The sequence below is a fragment of the Poromitra crassiceps genome (genome assembly GCF_964638095.1).
Source record: "Poromitra crassiceps genome assembly, chromosome: 10".
Taxonomy (NCBI): domain Eukaryota; kingdom Metazoa; phylum Chordata; class Actinopteri; order Beryciformes; family Melamphaidae; genus Poromitra; species Poromitra crassiceps.
Window position 1 is genome coordinate 7,308,935 of NC_139631.1, and position 19,447 is coordinate 7,328,381.

A 19,447-nucleotide genomic window follows, 5' to 3' on the forward strand; every position below is an offset into this window, starting at 1 on the left:
TGGCAGCGGTTTTGCTTGGCACAGGAAGAGATGGCTCACTTTTAATATGGAGTGGAGAGAGAGCGGAGGAGAACTCTCGAGGCGGACTGTGTGTGTGTGTGTGTGTGTGTGTGTGTGTGAGAGAGCGGAGGAGAACTCTCGAGGCGGACTGTAAAAACGCAGCAGCACAATGGACAATGAGCCGGCGCTGCTGTGGTTTTGGGCCCGCGGAGCGATGGAGGGGAGCCTGACGGAAGGCTCAGAGGGGCTGCTGCCACCAAGCACGCGAGGTCAGGGCATCTGCTGACACGGACCACTGGGCCCGGGCCAGAGCAGTGGCTAAAAAATACTCGAATGACATACTTGAGTAAAAGTACAGGTATCTTAGCAGAAAAAGAATATTATATATAGTCTTAGAATAATATAGAATATTTAAGCAATATCACACGAGAGGGAGTGCATTGTTGGCTAATATTGGCACTGCTGTGATTCGGTCGCAGGCACGAGGCCGCAGGCCGAGTGCCGTAGATAATCACAGCAGTGCCAATATTAGCCAACAATGCACGACCTCGAGTGTGATATTGCTTTTATACAACAGTTCTATTAAACAAAGCTGATTAAAAAAAAATGACAAAAAGCTGAGAAAATAGATGATTTCTGTATTTATTCCTCCGCCAACAAAAATAGTCCCCCCAGCTTTCCCTTTGCAGAAAATGTAGCCTAATCAGCCCGCCTGGTCAGGAGGAGGCGTAGCGCCTGCCTGTAACAGAGATCTCCACGGAGACCTTTTTGACCGTCATCGTCGTAACACCGCCAGTTCGCCGTCTTTGAAAGCACGACGTTAGATTATAACTAACTAGTTAACCTAACCCGCCTTCCAAAATGTTGCCGTTAGTTTTTTAGAATGTAATACATAGAAATGGGAACGTTACATTCAATTTCATTCAGACTGTCTGTCTGGCTCAATAGCCGCCATTTTCCCCCGGAGCGAGGGAGGATGGGAGGAGGGAGGGTGTTTTACAGTAGTGGCTGAGAGAGCGTAGTGGCACAGTGCTCCAAGCAGGTCGCGAGGCACATTTTTTGCAACATCATCCAATCAGGGGGCATTCCCTGGCAATTCACATGGACGCGCATTGCTACGACATACTGACCAGACGTAAGCCGTGTTGGTGCAACAGGCGTAAGTCCATGGTCTTATAAGACCGACGTAGGAGTTACGACCAGGCATAGTTAAGACCAGTTGGTGCAACCGGCCCCTGGAGGTTTCCGCATTAGAATGTCGCTCCCCCTCGTCCTCTTCTGACGAGCATTCATAGTTTAAGTCAAAAGTTATGTTAGGAAAAAAATCCATCTTTGCGCTCTCGGTTACGCTTTGAATGACGTTCAATGTAACGTGGCTGGTGTTTGTTTTGTTGATTAGAGCAGCTGTGAAGCGGAGTGATATAGCCTACCCTACACACAGTGAAGCGCCAGTGCATTATCGTGAAATATAGGCACTCGTGATCCCTCTTGTCCAATCAAATTGCTCGGCCGGAACTACCTGTTGTATAAAGAATATTATAAAACGGCTCTCTCAAATCAAGCAATCTGATTGGTTCACAGCCATTGTATAAATCCAATAACCGAGTCCAATAACCCATGGCCATGGGTTATTGGACTCGGTTATTGGTTGCCATGGCAACTCTCTTACTAAAAGCCTTTGGTTTAAAAAAAAACAAATGGCGGAGACAGCTGTCAGATCCTTGTGAATCGATCTTCGCTTATAACTTTACTAATACTTCGCAGAAAATGATGTTTTGTACAAGAATAGATGCGGGCTAATGTCTTCTTTGCAAAAGAAAGGCTGTTAACCCCGCATTTAACTCCGCATTTAACCCCGTAACGTTAGTTGGTGTCAGCTTTGCAGAGAGCATTCAGCTTCTCAACAAGCGCTGAGAATGCAGCGCTGCGGCTCGAGCTGCCTGTCGGGGTTTCCAGAAAAATCTCAGCTACTCAGAAAGCGCCAGGATTGGCCAATGTCAACTTCAGTCTCCAGAACGATCCAATCAAATCACCCGCATGTTCTTGCGGTCCCGCCTTACAGTAGTGTTTCAACTGACTCTATCAGAATGACATGCCAGTCGGAGTCGGACTTATAGTATTATTATTATTATTATATTATCATACTTGGAAACCGTTTTATAAAAGCAATATAGCACTCGAGCAGCGTGTGTTGTGGAATATATCCTGCTGATAAACTGTTATCCCACTCGGCCTGCGGCCTCGTGGGATAACAGTTTATCAGCAGGATATATTCACCACAACACACTTGCTCTCGTGATATATTGCTTAAATATATATAGTCTTAAAGTCGCAGATATTTTCTGTACTTAAAGGACATTTCCACTTATCGTCAACTAGGGCGCTAGTTGATGTCCCTAGATTGACTGTACAGTACCGTAGTAAGGATTTTGAACGTTTGATGAATGAAAACAACCACAATCCAAGTCAGAAACACAACTAATTCAAAACCCTTACTACAAACATTTAACTAGCCTGTACTCCACTACTGTAATCTACTACTGTACAGTCAACCTAGCAGTGTTGGGAGTAACTAGTTACTAAGTAACTAGTTACTGTAACTTAACTACTTTTTGCAGTAACTAGTAATCTAACTAATTACTTTTCAAATGTGGTAACTCAGTTACAGTTACTAAAATAGTAACTGGGCTAGTTACTAACTACTTCATTACATTACACCACGCCACCGGGCCAGAGCCGGAGCCCAGAGGAAACGGAGGCCTCAGGTCTCTACTCAGAAATGCGGCTCTGGTCTTCTGGCTTGTCTCTGGGTTTGTAATATTAAAAGTCATGTTCTGCTTGTCCAAGATAAAACGGTGACTATCATGCGTGCAGACCTCAAATATATATAATATATAATATATATAGCCGCAGCGCTGAAAGTTTATTTTTTGTTTGCTTTGAAGAGAACGCAATTTCCTTCATGTGACAGGTTTAGGAGGATGTGTGGTTTAGAATATGCAATAATAACAGCAAGACGTTTTGATCCTGCCAAATTCAAAACATGTCCTCAAGTATTAAACTGGCTTTGAAACAAATGAACATGCAGAGTAGGGCTGCAACTACAGTAACGATTCATTTCATTATCGATTCATCTGTTGATTATTTTCTCGACTAATCGATGAGTCGTTTGGTCTATAAAATGTCACAAAACGGTGAAAAATGTCAATCACTTTTCCCCCAACGCCCAAGATGACGTCCTCACAATGTCTTCCTTTGTCCTGACCATCAGTCCACAACCCGAAGATAATCAGCTTACTGTGATAGAAGACTAAAGAAACCAGAAAGTATTCACATTTGAGAAGCTGGAACGAGATAATTATAGTATTTGTTTCTTAGAAATTAGTCTAAACAATTAATCTCTTCCAATGTTGGGCAAGTTACTTTCAAAATGTAATATATTACTAGTTACTTTCATTTTAAGGTAATAAGTTACTTTACAAAATTGCTGTCTGCGTAGAGTAACTTGTTACTTATTACACTACTTTTGCATTACTTTCACCAAAATAACAGCAGTAGCAGAATGACATCGCCGCCCCGGAACCATCCCGAAAAATAATTTCAACCATCTTGAAGTCAGTGTAAATTCTAAATGTTATCCTTTTCCTTTGTTATTGTCATCTATAGTGGTTATTTGCATAAAATACACATTTTGATTAAGAAATGATTGTATCTTTATTTAAATATGTGCTTTGATTAAAAACAAAAATCAACTAAATTTGTAACTTGTGTTACTTGACAAAGTAACTGGTATAATATTACTGAAATCCTATTAGTAATAAGTTATATTACTGGGTTACTGCTAAAAGTAATACATTACATGTAATATGTTACTTTTGTAATGAGTTACCCCAAACACTGGTCTCTTCTCTCATAAAAATAGGAATAAACACTAAATGTTCCTTTTCTGAGGCGACAGTTGATCTGGACTCTCGTCTTTTGGCACAGGCTTCACCCTCTAACCCCACAACCGCACAACTGACTAAGCATCCTGTTCATTCACCTTTTCTTTCTCAATCACATCTTGGATTTCACCAGAGTCTGATGAGAGCACAGATTCTATTGTTGCCTCTTTGTCATGTGCTGTCAGGAGGAGTGTGTTGTCCTTAAGAAGGAGACAGAGCAACAACAGGACAGAAGGAGACAGAGCAACAACAGGACAGAAGGAGACAGGGCAACAACAGGACAGAAGGAGACAGGACAACAACAGGACAACATGTGATTAGTATTCACGGCACTATCTCCGCTCCCTTGGTATTTTATTAGCACAGGTGCAGCTGGGCCACTCATTGATCAGATGCACGCTACAGGCGAGGTTAGCCCCTAATTGAAAACAGCTCTATTTATACACCTGCAGGCAGTAAAGGTCTCCCAGAGAGCACGGGGAGGAGGAAGAAGAAGAGAGAGGAAGGCCCAGGGAACAAAACACACAGAGAGCACAGGGAGGAGGAAGAAGAAGAGAGAGAGAGGAAGGCCCAGGGAACAAAACACACAGAGAGCACGGGGAGGAGGAAGAAGAAGAGAGAGGAAGGCCCAGGGAACAAAACACACAGAGAGCACGGGGAGGAGGAAGAAGAAGAGAGAGGAAGGCCCAGGGAACAAAACACACAGAGAGCAGTGAAGAGAGAGGAAGACCCAGGGAACAAAACACACAGAGAGCAGTGACAGAGCACTGAAGAGAGAGGAAGACCCAGGGAGAAAAACACACAGAGAGCAGTGACAGAGCTCTGAAGAGAGAGGAAGACCCAGGGAGAAAAACACACAGAGAGCAGTGACTGAGCTCTGAAGAGAGAGGAAGACCCAGGGAGAAAAACACACAGAGAGCAGTGACAGAGCTCTGAAGAGAGAGGAAGACCCAGGGAGAAAAACACACAGAGAGCAGTGACAGAGCTCTGAAGAGAGAGGAAGACCCAGGGAGAAAAACACACAGAGCAGTGACAGAGCTCTGAAGAGAGAGGAAGACCCAGGGAGAAAAACACACACAGAGCAGTGACAGAGCTCTGAAGAGAGAGGAAGACCCAGGGAGAAAAACACACAGAGAGCAGTGACAGAGCGCTGAAGAGAGAGGAAGACCCAGGGAGAAAAACACACAGAGAGCAGTGAAGAGAGAGGAATACCCAGGGAGAAAAACACACAGAGAGCAGTGACAGAGCGCTGAAGAGAGAGGAAGACCCAGGGAGAAAAACACAGAGAGGAGTGAAGAGAGAGGAAGACCCAGGGAGAAAAACACAGAGAGGAGTGAAGAGAGAGGAAGACCCAGGGAGAAAAACACACAGAGAGCAGTGACAGAGCGCTGAAGAGAGAGGAAGACCCAGGGAGAAAAACACACAGAGAGCAGTGACAGAGCTCTGAATAAAGACGTGCCTTGGGGAGGCATAGGTTAAAGCAAAAGGCATTCCCCCCAAACAACATGGCTACCCAGTGCCATGAGCTGACAGCCCTGCAGGTGATAGAATCAACCCCCTTCCTCAGCAGATGCACACACGGTTTTTGAAACAACACATTACCATTTGTGACTCAGCCTGGTGGTGCAAGATTTAACAAGTAGGCAACCGTGGAACTGCATCAAATCAAGACAAGATAAAAGGTGGTTTTCATTTTGTTTTTCACATTACGCAAGTTTAGATGTTGAAGAACGCATTCAATATAACAAACAACCATTTTAGGATCACAAAATACTTAATAATTTGTTAGCAAACTAAGCGTGTTCAGGGCAAAAACCAAGCTTGTTCATTAACTATCAGGGCGATCTTCAACTATTTTCAGATTTCAATGGATGTATGTATGACACATCATTTGAAATCTCACAATCTGCACTTTCATAATCTGTAAAAGGGGGGAAGAAGAAGAAGAAGAAGAAGAAGAAGAAGAAGAAGAACTTGGCGTACTTGTTACCCAAAACACCAGTCCCTGTCACATTTGTTGAAAGGAGACCCAAATGAATGCAAATCCGATTGCAACGTTATTCGATAACATCACTTCGGGCAATTTGGTGTCGCGGAAAAATCTGCTTTGTTAGCTGAACAGAATCTACAGTGGGCTTGTTTGTTTACCGTGCAGCTGCCAACCCGTGCAGCAGCAACACTCGCTCTCCTCAGAACACTGTGCTGATTGTGCTGGTGGTGCTCCGGACCCTCTGCAGGTGCTACATCGCATCCTGGAACCCGTGTTTGCACAGTGTGACCACAACAGGAGGTCAGGGGGTCAGACTGGTTTAAATCCAATCAGAAAACCACAGAGGAAATCATCTGCATTGAAAGCGTGCAGGGGGGGGGGGGGACACAGCTGAGGCTTTGCCACTTTTGACGGGAAATGTCTGTGTAGGTGCTGCTGTGTTTTTTTCCCCGTTCCTCCTGTCAAGGTCTTTTTCAAGATGTCAAATAGCCATGTGTGGGAAAGTGATATGTAGACCCAGTTAATTTGTTCAAAAGCACCATTTAAAAAAGTATGGGATACATATCCCACGCTGGCTTATATTCGCCTACAGGTCGCTGGCCTTGGAGCAATAATTCAAACTGCATGTGAAATCTGTGGAAAACTATTATTCTTTAGCCTAAAACTAGCTTTTACTCTCAGGGCACAGAATGTGCGACGAGAGCGTCAGAAAAAAAACAGCACATAGCACCAAAAACATCTCTGAATTAATTGACTACAGGCTGTCACCTAGAAAATGATTGCAGGCCAATTTAAATAGTTTTTCTTTCGAAATAACGTGACATGATTGGTTAATTACCTTTGAGAGCATTCAAGAAACAGATTGTAAAAGAGTTATGAAGAGTGATGTCTTTCCCAGCAAACGTCCACATATTCATCAAAATTGTTCCTGCTCTCCGCCGCAGAGCGCTGATGAAAAGGCAAGCTACACTGTAATTGATAATGGGAAAATCGCTTAAAAGCCGAGCCAAGAAGGGCGGGATCTTGACTTTTGCATGTCGACCGAATCTTTCATTTCTTCCCTGCGTGCTTCAAGAGCAGGTGCCTCAGTGTTCCAAATGACTGGCTGAAGAGCAGGTGCCTTAGCGTTCCAAATGACTGGCTGAAGAGCAGGTGCCTTAGCGTTCCAAATGACTGGCTGAAGAGCAGGTGCCTTAGCGTTCCAAATGACTGGCTGAAGAGCAGGTGCCTTAGCGTTCCAAATGACTGGCTGAAGAGGAGAAGACCACGCTCCCTTATTACACATGTGGTGTTGACGTTCAGTCTCAACAGATGTGCCTGGCTGAGGCACAGTTCAGATGTGCCTGGCTGAGGCACAGTTCAGATGTGCCTGGCTGAGGCACAGTTCAGATGTGCCTGGCTGAGGCACAGTTCAGATGTGCCTGGCTGAGGCACAGTTCAGATGTGCCTGGCTGAGGCACAGTTCAGATGTGCCTGGCTGAGGCACAGTTCCATGCATTTGCTGTAGCGGTGCATTGCTGCTAGGTGCTAATCTGGCTTGGTAACCGTTTCAGGAAATATATGTCAAAATCATTCTGTAAGATCAAATGTCATCGATGTGAAATCGCTGATACAGATACAGATACAGACAGATACAGATACAGGGCAGTAGAGTCAAACTTCAGTGCTGTGGGCCCCACGTTTCAGGCTTGCTAACATGCTCCACATGGGGCCAGCGCTGGGGAAGAGAGCAGGCTAACTGAAGATATAACGTTCCCAGTGTTCCTCTGGGGAAGAGAGCAGGCTAACTGAGGATATAACGTTCCCAGTGTTCCTCTGGGGAAGAGAGCAGGCTAACTGAGGATATAACGTTCCCAGTGTTCCTCTGGAGAAGAGAGCAGGCTAACTGAGGATATAACGTTCCCAGTGTTCCTCTGGGGAAGAGAGCAGGCTAACTGAAGATATAACGTTCCCAGTGTTCCTCTGGGGAAGAGAGCAGGCTAACTGAGGATATAACGTTCCCAGTGTTCCTCTGGAGAAGAGAGCAGGCTAACTGAGGATATAACGTTCCCAGTGTTCCTCTGGGGAAGAGAGCAGGCTAACTGAAGATATAACGTTCCCAATGTTCCTCTGGAGAAGAGAGCAGGCTAACTGAAGATATAACGTTCCCAGTGTTCCTCTGGAGAAGAGAGCAGGCTAACTGAGGATATAACGTTCCCAGTGTTCCTCTGGGGAAGAGAGCAGGCTAACTGAGGATATAACGTTCCCAATGTTCCTCTGGAGAAGAGAGCAGGCTAACTGAAGATATAACGTTCCCAGTGTTCCTCTGGGGAAGAGAGCAGGCTAACTGAGGATATAACGTTCCCAGTGTTCCTCTGGGGAAGAGAGCAGGCTAACTGAAGATATAACGTTCCCAGTGTTCCTCTGGAGAAGAGAGCAGGCTAACTGAAGATATAACGTTCCCAATGTTCCTCTGGGGAAGAGAGCAGGCTAACTGAGGATATAACGTTCCCAGTGTTCCTCTGGGGAAGAGAGCAGGCTAACTGAGGATATAACGTTCCAGTGTTGCTCTGGGGAAGAGAGCAGGCTAACTGAGGATATAACGTTCCCAGTGTTCCTCTGGGGAAGAGAGCAGGCTAACTGAGGATATAACGTTCCCAGTGTTCCTCTGGGGAAAGGAGCGGGCTAACTGAGGATATAACGTTCCCAGGTGTTCCTCTGGGGAAGAGAGCAGGCTAACTGAGGATATAACGTTCCCAGTGTTCCTCTGGAGAAGAGAGCAGGCTAACTGAGGATATAACGTTCCCAGTGTTCCTCTGGGGAAAGGAGCGGGCTAACTGAGGATATAACGTTCCCAGGTGTTCCTCTGGGGAAGAGAGCAGGCTAACTGAGGATATAACGTTCCCAGTGTTCCTCTGGGGAAGAGAGCAGGCTAACTGAGGATATAACGTTCCCAGTGTTCCTCTGGAGAAGAGAGCAGGCTAACTGAGGATATAACGTTCCCAGTGTTCCTCTGGGGAAGAGAGCAGGCTAACTGAGGATATAACGTTCCCAGTGTTCCTCTGGAGAAGAGAGCAGGCTAACTGAGGATATAACGTTCCCAGTGTTCCTCTGGGGAAGAGAGCAGGCTAACTGAAGATATAACGTTCCCAGTGTTCCTCTGGAGAAGAGAGCAGGCTAACTGAGGATATAACGTTCCTAGTGTTCCTCTGGAGAAGAGAGCAGGCTAACTGAGGATATAACGTTCCCAGTGTTCCTCTGGAGAAGAGAGCAGGCTAACTGAGGATATATAACATCCCAGTGTTCCTGTGCAACATCTCCCTGGGTCCTGTTAGGACAAGATGAAAGGCTCTGTGGCCTAATATCACTGTACCTGCAGGTGTGCTGGCTCCATTACAGCAGTGTCACTGATGTTCCGAGAAGAAAACAACAGCGAGACATCTGCACCTTTGGATAAGCATCTGAGAGTTCAATCAAATTCAACACCTATCAGGTACATGTTTGGATACCTGCAAAACCTCTGTGTGTGTGTGTGTGTGTGTGTGTGTGTGTGTGTGTGTGTGTGTGTGTGTGTGTGTGTGTGTGTGTGTGTGTGTGTGCATGTGCGTGTGTGTATGCGAGTGTATGTGTGTGTGTGTGTGTGCGAGTGTATGTGTGTGTGTGTGTGTGTGTGTGTGCGTACGTGCATGTGTGTTTGTGTGTGTGTGTGCGTGCATGCGTGCATGCGTGCGTGCATGCGTGCGTGTGTGTGTGTGTGTGTCTGCGTGTGTGTGAGTGTGTGTGTGTCTGCGCGTGTGTGTGTGCCGGTGACTGGTCTTATCAGGAGTCTGTTCTGGCTTGTCATCAGATGAGATACAACCACAAGACTTGATCAGGAATGAGAACAACATCTCTGTGATCACTTTCCTCTGGAGGGCCAGTTCCTATGGAGGGCCAGTTCCTCTGGAGGGCCAGTTCCTCTGGAGGGCCAGTTCCTCTGGAGGGCCAGTTCCTCTGGAGGGCCAGTTTATACAGTTGTTTGCAGTTTGCCATCTGACTTCTCCACATCGAGCTTTTAGACTTGAATTTAGATATAGACGGTTTTCACCAGCTGCAACCCCACAGCACTTCCTTTTTCTCAGCTTCTTCTTCCGTGTTTTATGGCAGTTGGCATCCTTAAATGTTGCATTACCGCCACCTACTGAATTGTATCATCTTCACAGTGCTAACTATTTACAGTGTCCACTTTCTCAGCTGTTAAGGGGGAAACACTGACATACTTCTATTTCAATTTTTTTATTTTTGCTATGTAAATGTTTAAATGTAAAGATAGGCCTATGCGTTCAATAACATACTGATAGTCAGCTTACTCTGTAACATGTAGCTTTTATTAGCCTCTCAGGCTAGCTCCGGACCAGACAACAATGCTTCCGACTACCCAGCGTGTGCAAATCTGCATCTAAATAAGGATCAAGGTCAAAGAAATTGCGCACAAAGTTTCACTATTTTCACGTTACATCTTTTGACACCAGGGACTTACAGTGAGCAATGACACTTTAAGAAAAACATTTGAATATAAAACTGGCCAGAGGATTGACTTTAAGCAATATTCCACTTAGTTGTAACATAGGGGTTATTGTTAGTCAGGATATGTGTTGCAAAACGGTTGTGATAAAAACAGTTGCAGGAACTAGTCGTTAGCGTTGGAGCAGGGTGGACCCTTTTCTGACATTGTAGGCTACATCATAGAGCAGTCTGTTCTATCACATATCATTCCATCATTCTTCTTGCATTTTTATGTGTTAAAAATGGCAAAATAAATGGTGTGTGTGTGGATATAAGCGTGTGTGTGTGACAGAGAGAGAGGAGGGGGAGGAGGGAGGGAGGGAGAGATACAGAGAGGTTTTGGCATCAGGCCATTCTTGTGGATACTTGTGTTGTTGTAGAGCACTTGCTACAGTATATATAACATGGTTTATTCCATGGTCTGGGTGAATACTCGATTCTGATTGGCTGCAGAGTGTCCATTAAAAAGTGATAATGTACAGTTGGTAAAGTCGTTCAGCCAAATGGTCTGTTCACCATTCATATCAATGCGCCATAGTTTCAACAGTGTTATAAAGAGAGCAGTTTGAGCTCTATACCCCCCGTTAAGGGTTAATATGGCACTTTTGTAACTTGAGAAAAAAAATGAGTCGGTCAAAGTAAGTATTTAAATCACCCCTGTGTGCTCAGTTTATCAAAAATAACTCTTATTTACAATTTTGATTTTCGCTTCGGAGATTTCCCTCCCCTGACAGACGCGCGTGCCTCTGCAAGCTGAGCGGGGGCGAGCCTGACTTTAATAAAACTGCCCTCTGAACACGTGTGAGCATCATGTCCCATGTTGCGGTCTGAGCAAGGGGACTTCGCGGAAGCAACCGGTCCTCGGCTGGCGCCTCGGACCGGTTCACGCTTCTCGCGTCGTCCCTTAAAAAGTGATAATGGACACCTCGTCGTCTTACATATCTATCACTGTGTACTATCAAAATCTATCATCGTTTCTTCCCTAATTGAGACCATAAACTCATTAGGAAAATGTTTACTGAGGTAATAAATCAAGTAAGAAGTAGGGTCATTTCCCCATTCACTTCTATACAATCGGACTTCTTTTTGCAGCCATAGACTGTATAAAACGGGTGAGTCACTCCCTTTACTGTTGTCATGAACGGGGAAATTAGCTATAGACACTAGTTTTTTTAACCAGGCTGTAAACGTGGGCGTTTTAACATGGGAGGCCAATGGGCATTGACTCGCTTTTGCAGCCAGCCTCAAGTGGCCATTCGAGGAACTTATGGCACTTGCGCGTTGGCTTAATTTTTCAGCCTTAATTTTTTTGGCTTAATTTTTTTTCTGGTGTTTGACAGACAGACACACAGACAGAGAGAGAGGAAGTTAGCCCTGTGGCTGGTGTTTGACAGACAGACAGACAGACAGACAGACAGACAGACAGACAGACAGACAGACACCTTGGAGAGCATGGTACAAAGTGATCTCATGTGTAGGGCTGCAACTAACGCTTATTTTAATTATCAATTAATCTGTTGATTATTTTCTCGGTTAAAAAAACCATAAAATGGTGAGAAATGTCAGTGTTTCACTTTCCCAAAGCCCAAGATAATGTTCTCAAATGTCTTGTTTTGTCCACAAGCCAAAGAGATTCAGTTTACTGTCACAGAGGAGTAAGGAAACCAGAAAATATTCACATCACATTTTAGAAGCTGGAATCAAAGAATTTTTACTTATTTTTTGCATTACTCAAAACGATTAATCGATTGTCAAAATAGTTGTCGATTAATTCTCTGTTGATGGACTAATCTCTGAATGGTTGCAGGCAGCTGTACTCACGTGGTCTTGCTGGACAGGGACTTGACCTTGGCCTCCTCAGCGGCCTCGCACGCGGCTCTCCTGGCCTGGAACTGGGCCTTGCTCAGGACGTTGCGGTCCTTGTAGCCGAGCTCCACCAGCTGGCGGGCCAACTCTCTGCTCTGCACCAGACCACACCACAAGAGGCAAGAGGACACAGTCAGCCAAGGAGAGAGCATACAGTATCTACATACATATATATATATATATATATATACATACACTGATATATATACTGATTCATTGTGCAGCTCTCTCTCTCTCTCTCTCTCTCTCTCTCTCTCTCTCTCTCTCTCTCTCTCTCTCTCTCTCTCTCTCTCTCTCTCTCTCTCTCTCTCTCTCTCTCTCTCTCTCTCTCTCTCTCTCTCTCTCTCTCTCTCTCTCTCTTCCCTGTCTCTCTGAGTGCTATCAGATGAAGGTAAAACATCACAGATAATTGGTCAGTTTGGGGACTTACCGGCCACTGTGGCCTGCAGATATAAATGTCAGTTCCCCCGCCCTGCCTGCCTATATCCCATGGAATGTGGAAGTGATGATTAGCTAGCTAGCTTTACAACTCTACAGACTTCACATTTTGTTTCTGTTTTGTGGTGGCAATGTGATTTCACACATGTGCAGAGGTCCACTCATTTTCCAATCTTTGAATCTGAATCCCACAATGTTTGAGTTTGTGTGTCAGGACGTCTTCAGGGATGGTAAACTACATTATTGTAATCTCTGTTTGCAGACCCACCATCATTTAAGGGCCAAGTCATAAAGTCATCATCTAGGAGCAGATCTTGCTGTCAGATCCTGTGGGCTGCTGAGATCAAAGCTGTGCCACATGTCAAAGTCATCGTACCCAGCGGCCGGCGCTCATGCAGGCCCTCCGCTCTGCGTCCGCACCAGGGAGGAAAAGTTCTATTTTCCTCCCGCTTTCATGTGGCTCACCAGAAATGACTCTCAGACTTTTGCCGGTCCCAAAATGGCCCTGGAAATCATTGTCTTCATTTTCAAGGCTCATTGAGCGAGACCGTTCGAACAAGCCGCTTCTCGGGCCCTTTCCACACAGCAACCCGTTTGGAGGTGGTAATAAAGCAGGAGGTAAAGCAGGTGTAACCATTACCAATAACATCAATGAGGGCCGCCCTGTCACTGGACACCTAAAACAGAATGGAACCATCATTAACGGTATTGGTTACACATGCATTACTTCCTGCTTTACCCACCTCAGAACGGTTGCTGTGAAAAGGGTCTATACACCGGGAGCTGGCGTCTACCGTGGCAAAGGCCTTGCTGAATGTGCAGTGATTGTGTAATAATGTACATACTGTGACTGCTTCCCGCTCTCGACCAATCACACGTTGCCAAAGGCTCTAAACAGGAACGTCCAGGAAAAAGAGGTTTATAATGAGCCGATTTATCGGCACTTAGGCCTTATCAGCATGCACGCAGCGGTCAGAGCGGCCTGCTGAGTGTGCTCTGTCACAACGCTCGGGTGATTGAGTCTGATAGTGATTGACTGCAGCTGATTATCAGGTCAGATATGAGCTGCTCTCTAACCTCTGTAAACACAGGTGTTCAAACAGAGTGGCTGGCCACTATGGCCACTATACCATTAGCAATTGTGCCATCTACTGGTCGAAAGCTGACCTAACCTTTTTTTTAAACAATGTCCATTATACTGAGTGTGTTTGCCGTTTTAAGCTTTTTAAAGACGTTTTTGACACCAGTTACAAACATTAACACATTTTAAGCAGAAAATTAAACAGTCCTCCTATCAAAATATGGTTCAGTGTGATTCCAAACTGATATATCAACTGTTTGATTGTTATTATCATTATTATATTATTATTATATCTGAATACTGGTATGCTGCATACTTACACTGAGACAAATTCCTCGTATCTAATCTTGCATATTGTGGCAATAAAAGTGATTCTGATTCTGATTGGGGGGGAGAAGAAAAGATTTAAAAAGAAAAAACAACTCATACAAAAGCATAGGCATAAATGTAAAGCAGGTTACTATTTTTAAGTTATGGGTCATCAAAAGATCTTTGGTTACAAAATAGTGTTCTTGAGGACACAATCATTATGTGAATTTGGAATATTGACATGTTTTGGAATGAAATGGTAGGATTTCAGAAATACAAATTACAAAACATGTTAGTTGTCCGTGAAGTAATTATTTATTATCTATTTTAAGGCTGTGTGAGGACCTGGACACACACCTGGGCACCCTGCAAAATCCTGCCAGCAGTTTGGGCCTTCCTAACCAGAGGAATGTTGTTGGTTTAGTTAAAGTGAGCCCAATAAGGTGTCAAGGTTGCTGTTGTGACCTGTGTTGATTTCGGGGGAATAGCATGGACACAGTAATCAGTAGTTTTGAAATGATGCTGGTCATTTACAGACAGCAAGCTTCATGACAAGAGGTAAGCTATGATAACTGCACCAGCAAGGGAACATGTCTTATGGATTCACAACCTTGTTCATATCATTCTCAAATACACTACTGCCGCATGCGCTAGGACGTGTCATCAGTGATGTTATCTGGGGTCGTAAGGTGTTTCGGGTCTGTCAACATCATACACCCTCGCCCAGTAGACCCAGCCGAGGCCAATTAAGACCCCGACTCACGTCCCAGAAGCCGCTACGGATCAGCCTTACTACTCTATCTGCAAAATCCAGCCAGGGCATCAAATAATATTTAGACCCGTGGTACTCAACCTGGGGAGTCAGGACCCCCCATGGGGTCATCAGGAGATCCTGAAATGTGAAAATCTTCTCTTTTTTGGTTGACGGGGGTCATGAGTAGGCATCGCTTTGTTTGAAGGGGTCACGAGACAAAAAGAGAACCACTGCTTATTAGGGCTGGGTTAAAAAAATCGATATATCGATATTGAATCGATATTCATGTGAAGGAACAAGTATCGATACATAAATCCCAGTATCGATCTTTTAAAATGCATTTTACAAAAAAAAAAAAAATAATAATAATAATAATAATAATAATAATAAACATAGGCTATAATATTATAGGCTGTGTGTGGTAGTTAAAACATAGTTTCAAGTTGACGTTTATTTATGTTTGTAGTTGAAACAAAAACATAAATACTGTAGGCTACATGTGCATTTTGCATGCACCATGAGCCAGATGTACAGACCTCAAATCTGTTTGCACTATAATGTTTGTGAACTGGAAATGTTCATGAGCTGTATTTAATTTTGTTTAATTTTATTTACAAAGCATTTATACTTTATGAAACACTGTTTACAACATGCTGCTGTTCAATTATTCTGTTGTATAGTGGAAATCTAAATTTGTTTGGCTTCTCACAGAAGACTGTAAAGAAAGAGACAGAAGACTGTAAAGAAAGATAAGATGTTGAATGACTATGTTGGTCATGTTTAAATAAAAAAGAATTACATGATGTAACTGCTTGCTTTATGGTCAATTCCTAATGTAAATATTAATATTTTTTAATAATGCACCAGGTTAGAGGGTTCCTTGTATTGTAACTAAAATATCGATATCGAATCGTATCGTATCGGAAATCGTATCGACTTGGGACGTTGTGTATCGGAATCGTATCGGGAAGTCAGTGGCGATAGCCAGCCCTACTGCTTATAACACTTTCCTTTCACCCTACATTCCTGCATTTGAGGGCATTTTTAGTTGTTTGTCTCTAATGTTTTGAGGAGATGAGAGTAGGGAGAGTGAAATCTACTAACTTCAAGTGAATGAATGAAATGTAACACGGTTTGTTCAAGAGCCCTGGGAATCCTTTCAAGGACCACTTTGGGGGTTCCTATCCCAGTTTCCCAGCTTGAGAGAACTATTGGTTCGTGGCCTCAACAGGGGCCCAGTTGTGGGAGACCCTGCCTGTGTGTGACTGCCACCTAGCCTGCATCTGTAAAACTACACCAACAAAACCCAATGCAAAGACGTTTCTGCCACATGGACGCAGCAAAAGTTACCTCCTGCTCGGTAAATGAAACTTGTGAATGAGAGGCGAACAAGAATTTCAACAAAACACGTGTTTCTAGACTTACAAATAAGTTAATAGTAGCCACGACACATGGCGTGCACTCTCAGTATGGTTACACTGTATAACCAAACTCTATTCAACATTCTGGCATGTTGCCTCGCAGGACTTTCTACCATACATGAAACGGGACAAAACTAGCTAGATACTAACGGCGCGTAACATTACTTACATCCAAGTAAAACAAATCCAACGGCGTGAGTTTGGAGTCGAGGTAATCCTCGTAGGAGTTAAATATGACAGGAGCGGTCATGTTGCTGTCCTCCATCTTCCCTGTTGACGTTAGCAGAACTATCTGCTGCTATAGCAACCACGCTCTGTGGAGCGTGCCGTGCCGTGCCGTGCCGTGCGTGGTGGCGGAGGGCGGGGCATCCCGAAAATGCGTTGTGGTTGTGGGCGAGTAGGCATCGCTGTTTCGAATGATGATGCGTTCATGTCAACTTGGATTTACCCCATTTATACGAGCTACACTCTGGAGGAGAAACGTTCACAACCCTCAGCTAGGCTATAACAAGTAGGACACATGGGATTTTTGTGGGCTCTGATATCTCCCGCGTCCCGCTGCAGCTAAGATGATGAAAGACAAAAATTATCAAGCATATTCTCAGTAGGCTAATATAGGCATACAATTAAGTGTACTCGGGCTATGAGATGTCATCGGATCCTTCATCTGATATTAAATGAACGCAGCATAATGACAGGGAATATGGGCATGTGCCTTTCAATAAGTGACTTACACCAACCCAAACCTTTCCAAATAGTTTCCTAACTTTTCCATGTGAAGAACCAAACAGACACAGAATAGAGAGAGAGAGAGAGAGAGAGAGAGAGAGAGAGAGAGAGAGCGAGAGAGAGAGAGAGAGAGAGAGAGAGAGAGAGAGATGTATTGGCTAGGCCTGCAGCAGGTGACAGAGGCTGCAAAATAATTATTATTATTATTATTATTATTATTATTAAGAAGAGAAGAAGAAGAAGAAGAAGAAGAAGAAGAATGGTGGACCCCCAACAGTCCTCCAAATCACATAGACACAGATGATATATTGTGAAACAATATTGTGCTTAAATGCATTTCTATTATGTTTATTGGTGAGGCTTTATGCTCAGAACAATAGGGGGCAGTGTGGATAATAGCTGCAAACAAAGTGTGAATCTATACAAAACGGCCTAACATGGCCTTTAAGCCTGTCTGGATTCTCCTCCAGCACCTTTTGTCATACGTCTGTCTGTGCTCATACTGTATATCTGTGCTCATATGGTATTAAGCATGGATATGACCACGCTGAGCGTTACATAGCTGTTGCATGAGAGCATATTCATAACAATATTTTTCATCCTTACCTCACTTTCCGTGTACGTCACCGCAGAGCCATTAAAAGTCATGCTGCGTGAGAAAATTAAACAAAATGATAATAAAAGAGGATCATGACAGCCAAGAGTCACACAGTATTAATGTAAACGCAGCCTAGAACATTCCCACTGACACTTTATTCTACACTTTACAGTCAATAAAGTTGCCAGATATGATGAGATGAACATTTAGCAGGACTTTAGTGAGTGACATCATTGGGTTGGATAAACTTCATCATGTGGTGCATTATTCCAGGTTTAGGCCGAGGGTGTGAAGCTGGAAGAAGTTTAAAGGCCATGGAAAAATAAATGGCAGATGAAATCCCTTGGTTCATATATACTGTACCTAACCCGGAAGAGCAGCCCACTTGCAATACCTTTGCGGCCCACCAACGGGCCCCGCCCCACAGGTTGGGAATGGCTGAGTTACAGTGTCAGCTGCTGCCCATATAGTAGTAAGTGGAAAAACACACTGCAGAATTTCATCAGAGTTTTAATGGGGGAGTCTTATTGTCCTGTGACTGTTTCACAGGGTTTCCAGCCTGCCAAGAGCACAGTTATATGGGGAAACAGTGAATCCTTGTCATTTACAATACAGACGGGTGGACAGTGAGGTGGACACTGTGGATGGGCACAGGTAGCTGTTTAATCTGCTGGGCATTGCCCCCCCCCCCCCCCCCCCCCACCCTGTTTTTTTTTTATCCCATTTTTCTGCACCTTTGAAACAGTTTCCAGAGTGACTTGTTCCCAGATGGTTATGTGAAAACACCATTGCAAAATTCTCCAAAACAATCGAAGTGAATAGTGACCAACTTTCAACGTTAAAAAACAACAGAAGAAAAATCATCATCATTTACAGCGTGTTTTTAGCCAAAATCTTCACTGTAGCAGGCTACAGTAGCAGCTCCTGATGTTCTTGCTCCTTCCTCTTTCCTACAGCTCCTATAGACCAAATCACCGTGACGTCACCATGTAAACAAATTTACTTCCGGGTACCACTTGGGGAAGGCGGCAGGTTTAAATGTGCGTGTTGTCAAATAAATGCTGTCAAACCCTCTCGTTGTTTTCGGCCGACTACTTTCAATTTAAATGGTTAAACGGTTGGTAAACATGCTTGTCCGACGTATCTAGCCTTTCTTCTGTGTTTGTTTTATGTAGTGTTAGCTAGATAATAACGTTTGTTTTTGTCTGTCAAACTCGCTGTTTTGCAGACTCGTTAACGTAGAAGAGCCTGGTGACGCGAGGTTACGTTAACGTTACAAACAGAGCTACTGACGCCACGTTAATTTAATTTAGCGTCAAGTCTACTCTGGTCTGGTCCAACAGGTAAATTAGCTAGTCTGGTCTCCACTAACGTTAGTGAAAGTGTTGTTATGAATGATATTAAACAACAACACAACACGGACGAACCATTTTTGTCTTCTTTGTCTGTTTTTGTCTTCAACACGTCAGTTTGTGCCGTCCACCGCCATTATAATGTGTGGACCTCAGGGGTACCCGGAAGTAAATGTAAACATCCCGCTGATTTGGTCTATAGTTATTTTGGTCATTTGAGATAAATTACACTTCAATAGATTAACATCAACTCATTCCTGAGAAAACGGCACAGCAAGTCAGAGAGAGGGGAAGATCTTAAGCTGAATGACTTCTCCAGGCAAAGAGAGGTCATGTGACGTATAGAAGCTGTCATTCCAAGAACATCTCAGGAAGTGATTTTTCCTCACTCGAATCCGATTGGCCGGCCTGTCCAAGCCCTGCGGCTGAATTGCTGCGGTG

General features: G+C 44.1%; 1 protein-coding gene across 1 annotated transcript in view; it reads right to left on the bottom strand.

Annotated features, from left to right (window-relative positions):
* cfap299 (cilia and flagella associated protein 299) overlaps positions 1 to 16,592 on the bottom strand; it is a gene marked incomplete at both ends in the record, with an annotated part of 114,369 nt that extends 97,777 nt beyond the window's left edge. Inside the window, 2 exons of the mRNA XM_083644712.1 lie at positions 12,280 to 12,419; positions 16,497 to 16,592. Coding sequence (XP_083500838.1) covers positions 12,280 to 12,419; positions 16,497 to 16,592 — 236 coding nt within the window. The remainder of the gene's footprint in view (positions 1 to 12,279; positions 12,420 to 16,496) is intronic.
* Between the last annotated feature and the right edge of the window lie 2,855 nt (positions 16,593 to 19,447).